This window comes from Gobio gobio (genome assembly GCF_949357685.1).
Source record: "Gobio gobio genome assembly, chromosome: 7".
In the NCBI taxonomy this organism is placed as follows: Eukaryota; Metazoa; Chordata; class Actinopteri; order Cypriniformes; family Gobionidae; genus Gobio; species Gobio gobio.
The window spans coordinates 47,413,382-47,419,892 of NC_137103.1; the positions used below are offsets into that span (position 1 = coordinate 47,413,382).

Genomic DNA, 6,511 nt, shown 5'->3' on the forward strand with positions numbered 1-6,511 from the left:
ACCTATTGCAAAATCATCCCGAGTCCATTTAAATATCCCAAAAACTATGTTTGTGTCATTTAAAGCTACAGTGTGTCATTTCTACATCTCTAGCATCTGTTATTTGACAAAAACATGCCAATGATAATTAGAGCTGCACGATTAATCGTAAAGATTGTGAACTCGATTCAAACGCACATATATCTTATTCCTAAATGGCAACGATTCGCCTGTATGTAATAAACCTTTGACAAGTACGATCACAGCGAACATTCAAATCTACCGCTGAGCCAGAGAGAGCAGTTGTCATGTATAAAACAGCTTCACAAACAGTCTTTATCGTTATTTCCGTTTCATAAATTCAAATTATTTTCAAATTATCACAGAAGTACTGGGATAAAAGTTTACAATTCGGATGTAAACGCTGATGTCTCACCTTTTGAAAGTAACTTGGCACTTAAAAAAAAAAAGAGTGTATCGATTACAGTGTTAAGCGAGTAGGTGGCGACAAGCGAAATGTATTTTTCATTGAATCATTCATTGAAGATATTTGCTCAAAAACACTGATTCATACAGTAATTAAAAAGGGAAGTCTTTATGAGTGAGTCATTGAATCATTCATTCAAACCATTTAAAAAAAACAGACATTTGAAATAGGCTGCAGCAATTAACATTTTCAGAACAACTTCTAGTAAATTATATGTTACTTTTAGCTTAGAAATCGTGGGAGAATCGTGATTTCTATTTGTAACACAGAAAAAAAATCATGATTCTGAATTTATCCAGAATTGCTCCGCTCTACCGATAATTGCCATTTTCATACCGTGATCAGCCGGATTTTTCAAAGATTTTTTACCACACGCATTATGCTTACTGTAGATTACAGATTTGCATTTATTGATGTTTATGCGTTTAGCAATGATTGCAGAGAATTACTGTATTTATTCTTGAAAGTGGGAAGTCATACATTTAGGATAATATATGTAATTTCAGAGTCTGTTTTTGATTGCCGTCCATGTATGCTATGCAAGCAATTTTGGCTTTGAGAGTCTGTGTGATTGGAGACAGTGCTGTTTAATGTGCTGACACCTGGTCTATTACACATTCTGTTTTCAGTTAACACCCATCACCAACTTCATGTGCAAGTAATGCATCAAAGACATGTCGGCTCATGCATTTCTGTTCTTGCTCAGACGAGCATATGTTGTGTGCAAAGATTTGGTTTATGTGGCTGGGTTCAGTAGAGGAAGACTCTTAAAAGTGTGCTTCATAAGACATAAGACACAAGACAGTCACAGCGCTCTCCTTTGGGCCTTCCACCAATCCCTCTGGAAAGATGGGGGCCTGGATATTGTTCCAATTGGGATCTGAGTCTGTCCCTTTTTGCTTTTGTGCAGGTGAACCGTCCCCCACTGTAGTATCCCGTCCAAGCCAAGGACATGGAGGAGTGCGAGTCCGCCCCTGCCAGTTTCAAGAGGAGGGCCTGGGCTCAGAGCCGAGACTCCTGGCAGGCTTCTGAGTCTCGGGACCAGGGCGCAGAGGAGCCGCTGTCTGCCCAGCCTATGGAGGATAAGACTTCCACAGCTTCAGAAACAGGTACCGTGTTTCTATTAATTGTACAAGTTTGTTCGGTTCTGCGGATACTACAAAATTCAACGCTTGCATTTACTCCTGGTTAAATATTGCATTGATATTAAAATCCTTCTTACTTACAAGGCACTCCTACTCGTACTTAAAGATCGTCTTCTGCATTCACTCTTGTTCTACCTCAAATTGCACAACTTCTATAGGCTCCCGAGCCTTTAGTCATGCAGCTTCTTATTTATGCAACTTGTTGCCACAGGATGTGCGAAACTGTGAAAGTCTTCTTGTTTTTAAATCTCGCCTTAAGACCCATGTTTTCAGGCAGGCTTTTATGTGATTGCTTTTATGCTTGCATCTAGCCTGTTTCACTCTAAAATAATGATTATTTGTTGTTGATTGTTTTATTGTGTTTGCAAGGTGTCCTTCAGTGTCATGTAAGGCACCTATAAAAAATAATGTATAATAATAATAATAATGATGATGCAAAGTATTAGGGTTGATTTTTCAAAAATTTGTCATTTCAACCAAGCAGTCATTGGATCAGCCATGTGGATTCAAAAATGCAGAAAATACATACAATTTTAACAACAAAGTAATAAACAGCAATATTTACCATTGTTTATTGTTGTGTAAATGTTTTAATATATGAAAAATACCCACAACAAAAAAAAGTGATGCAAACAAATAGTCGATTTTAAATCATTTGATTGAAACGGACAGTTCATGAAAATAAATGTAATTATTATTAACAATATTTTTTGCTACAGAAGTTTCAGCCAGAGATATAAGTTATTAAGTACTCTGATTCTGTAGATTCTGTTTTTCCATCAGTAAATATGATGATTGTAATGCAATTGAAATCATCATATTTGCTGGGGAAAAAAACAATGCCGGGAAAATCATTACAAATATACTGCAAAATATATTTGATATACTAAGTTCGTACCTATTAAGGATGTTAACTGCACATACACAATTTAATTTAGACTGATACTGATAAATAATATTATAACACATTGTTTGCTTGATACCGATTGTATTACCTCTTTAAATTTCACAGAGCTGTTTTTTTTTACCACATTTTTACATGAATTAAGCCTACAGGTAACAGTCTGCTTTTTGTGAATGCTAACATTTATTGGGCTATACATTTTCAGCGATACAGAGATGATACCATAAATACTCTTATAAATGGACATCTAAAAATGTATGCAAATTTAGGCTGATATTTATATTTTCTGGGGCAAAACGGAATTTTTATCATTTAAATTTGAGTTATCAGCAGGACTTTTGCGGGTTTGAAGCTCTGCAGGATTTACTGGAAGTCATAATGTTGTAATGAACACAACAGAGAGAGATCACAGAGGTTTGGCTGCTTGGCTTGGCATTTGATTCTCCATGCAAGTCATGATAAACCAATTAAGAGCAAAGAAAGGTTTCTGAAAAAATAGAAATCGCAGACCACAGTCCTACTTCAGAGAATGCCCTGTGTTTGTCGTCATAGTTATATTTGTTTCCTGTTTGTTTGTTTGATGTTGCTTTTAGGGAAATTAATTTGGTTATTACACGGAACAGTTACTTGTATTTTTCTTTCTCCCTCAGGTCGTAATCCAAATCAAGTAGAGAACTGGCTCAGGACCTGCAGGTGAGTTACCTAAAAAAACACTCCTAAAATACAAATGCAAATGGTGTGAGAAAGATATGTGTACACACCGCAGTGTGACGTGAATTGGTAAGTAAACAAATCGCTCCGATGCGTTCCGGCAGAGAAAAGCGTCCTGTCCCCTGTCTCTCTGGTGTCTCTTGACAAGCTGTAAATTTGAGAGGATTGTGCGAGTAGTTCAGTGGGTTCAGACCGTGATCTTCCCAGAGTCAGGAAAGTACTTGTGAGGACTGACTATTGTCCTTTGTGCTGTGCAGGTTTTTTTTTTTTGGTGGCCTCTTTGGGTCTGTGGGGGCCCATTAATGCTGGAGTTGTCCTCAGAGAGTTTTTAGTCTTTCTCTCTGTCCTGCCAGGCTGTTTTTTTTAAAGATGTACGGCTGTTTAGCTCTGAAACGCAGAAGGAAAGGGCCATTGATTTACTTTGTAGATATACGTCCCTCATGACCAACATAAACCTTCCAAGTGAAAAACAAAACACAGGGATTCCAGAATTGTTGGTGCGTGTCCCTGTGCCGTTTCATCTTGTGATCTACAAGGAAGCCTTGCAGGTTTGTTTGAACGTTTGAGGAAATTTGGCTTAATGTCATTTACTCAACTGTTTTCGTGGATCATCTGAGAATCATTAGTTGTCAATGATGCAATAACATTTAATTGCTGTCTTATCCTGAATCTTAGACTTTTAAATTCATTCCGGCTTTTAAACTCAAAGTTCTGTTTGCTTGTATTTTTGGTACAATTAAAGGGATAGTTCACCCAAAAATGAAAATTCTGTCATAATTTACTCGCCCTCAAGTTGTTCCAAAAGTTTATTTCTTCTGCTGAACACAAAAGAAGATATTTTGAAGAATATCGGTAACCAAACAGTTGTTGTTGGGCCCCATTGACTTCCATTATATATATTTTTTCCAAGTCAGTGGGGTCTATCAACTGTTTGGTTACCCATATTCTTCAAAATATCTTTTGTGTTCAGCAGGAGAAAGGAATAATTCATACAGGTTTGGAACAACATGTGGGTGAGTAGATGACCAAATTAAAAATTTCGGGTGAACTATCACTTTAAGGTATCTCCAACATTTTTGGAATAGACCCTTTTCACATTTCCGGGTTTCTCTGAGCGGAAGTCATCATAGTTGGGTTAAATATTATAGCTGTGAATGAAAGAATACATTAAATATTTTTTTTGTGTGCACATTTGTTCACATAGCAAAAGGAAAACGCCACAGTAGTGATTTCACAACTTTCAAAAAGAGGGAAAAAATAGAGTGAGATTGATAACGGCAGTGAAAAGAGAGAAATATGTTAATTTTTACCATCACTCCCATAGACGCTATTACTAAACACCCTCACAGCAACGGTAACTTTTTTTAAATTGTAATTTGATGCAAAAGTAATAAAATACAAAGTATTAGTGTTATAAATGTACATATATATTTTTTTTAAATGATAATACAAAAAACGTTGCAGGATTTACGATATTGATGACCGTTAAAACGCGTCATCACAGTCTGTGAAAATGGTCTATTATTAATATTGATAGTTATTTTGTCGTCCCTAAGTAAAAAAGAAATGATAAAATGATATGGGCCATTATAATGACATGTATCCATTTGGAGTCTCCTATGCCCACCACGGCTACATTTATTTGATGAAAAATACAGTAAAAACAGTAATATTGTGAAATATTATGACAATTTCAAATAACATATCTCTGTTTGAGTATATTTAAAAATGTAGATGGTATTTCTTTGAGGGGAAAGCTGAATTTTCAGCAGCCGTTACTCCAGTTTCGGTCACATGATCCTTCAGAAATCATTGTAATATTCTGATTTGGTGCTCAAGAAACATTTCTCATTATTATCAATGTTGATGAATGGAAAGTTTCAAACAACAGCATTTTTTTTAGACTTTAATGATGAGATGCCGAGCAAATGCCAGCATTTTATTTTTGGGTGATCTGCTCCTTCATAGTTGATTTAATCAAATGCTAGTGTAAATTTCCCCGTTGAACCCAGAGTGCCACACACTAGGTCAATAAAAATACCTCGTGCTCGTCCTATTCCCAATTCCTGCTCATTATCATTAAACACACACAAGACAGACATCCTCCTACAGGCTGACAGGAAATGTAAGTGTCTCTACCGCCGAGAGTTTGCTGGATATCCGGAGCTAGAAAGACTTTGGTGGTGCTGCTGGTGTTGTGAAACATGGCCAGCGCTCGGCAGAGCGTGAGCTATTCTTAGCCTCGTTGTACGTGGTGTGGTTTTTTTCTCACGCCGTTAGGATCTCCAGGTGTCTGGATGAAAGTGGCAGGGGATTTCGAAGGCAGTGTTTTGTAAGTGCCAAAAGAATCTGTGTCAGCGCTTTGCGGTTCTGTGCGTACGAAGAAACTAACGCAAGAGGGAAGGGTGTTTTTGTGTGTTTCTGCTCGAGTGACATTTTAAAGGGGGAGATTTGGCGAGTGGAGGGAGAGGATGTGACGTGTTATTGATCTTTCAACAGGACTCCTCTCGGGGCCTCTTTGGACGACCAGAGCGGCAGTCCGTCCAGAGGTGAGTTCATCTTCTTCAGGCCAACTTCTTGTGTTTACAGCTACATGTCAACTTTTTGGGATTGGTTTTACTGTAAAAGTTACTCAACTGCTGGATGACTCTCTTCTCCACCACTCCTTGTGAACTTTGGAGCAAGACCTCACAATGCACTACAGCGCGCATGCACATTCATTGGCACACACACGCACACACACGTACGCTGCTTTGGGGCCAATAGCAGACCCCCACACACTCCAGGCAAAGTAGTGCTCGATTAGATGAACGTTTCTTCAGAGTTTAACAGGACTGAAGCCAAGAGCCAGATAATGTGTTATGGATCAGGTCGTTCGAAACTGCATCGGCAGTCTTTCTGATAACTTTGTAGGTAAGGCAGTTGCTCTTAAGAGTAAACATTTGCTTTTAATCTCTCGTGCGTGCAAGCTATATTGCCACATTCGGGCTCTGAAGTGCTACTTGGATGTATTTAAGTGTTTTATGTCGAAGAGAATGGGAAATGATCACTTGTTCGTCGGGATAGGTCAGTGCAAAGTGTTTGCTCTCTGAAAGCTGTTCTCTTTGCTTTTCAGGGCCATTAAAGAATGGCTGTAGCTTTGAAGATGACCTCTCCCTGGGAGCTGAGGGTAAGTACTCTCCACTTTCTCCCTCAATCAGATGTAATTGCTCTCAAGTGTGCTCCTTTGTGAGGAATGTGCCCAAGTATTCCAAGAATCCCACGTAGTTTCTTAGAGGTTAATGA

General features: G+C 38.1%; 1 protein-coding gene across 3 annotated transcripts in view; it reads left to right on the forward strand.

The window, feature by feature from the left end:
- Nucleotides 1–6,511, forward strand: part of itprid2 (ITPR interacting domain containing 2) — a 60,974-nt gene that overhangs the window by 23,229 nt on the left and 31,234 nt on the right. Inside the window, exons 2-5 of one of the 3 annotated variants that reach the window (XM_079821877.1) lie at nucleotides 1,377–1,575; nucleotides 3,166–3,208; nucleotides 5,726–5,775; nucleotides 6,342–6,395. In XM_079821877.1, coding sequence (XP_079678003.1) covers nucleotides 1,419–1,575; nucleotides 3,166–3,208; nucleotides 5,726–5,775; nucleotides 6,342–6,395 — 304 coding nt within the window. In that variant the 5' untranslated portion in view covers nucleotides 1,377–1,418. Of the gene's footprint in view, nucleotides 1–1,376; nucleotides 1,576–3,165; nucleotides 3,209–5,725; nucleotides 5,776–5,981; nucleotides 6,140–6,341; nucleotides 6,396–6,511 lie in introns of those variants that run through there. The other 2 variants (XM_079821878.1, XM_079821879.1) reach the window with 2 other exon arrangements.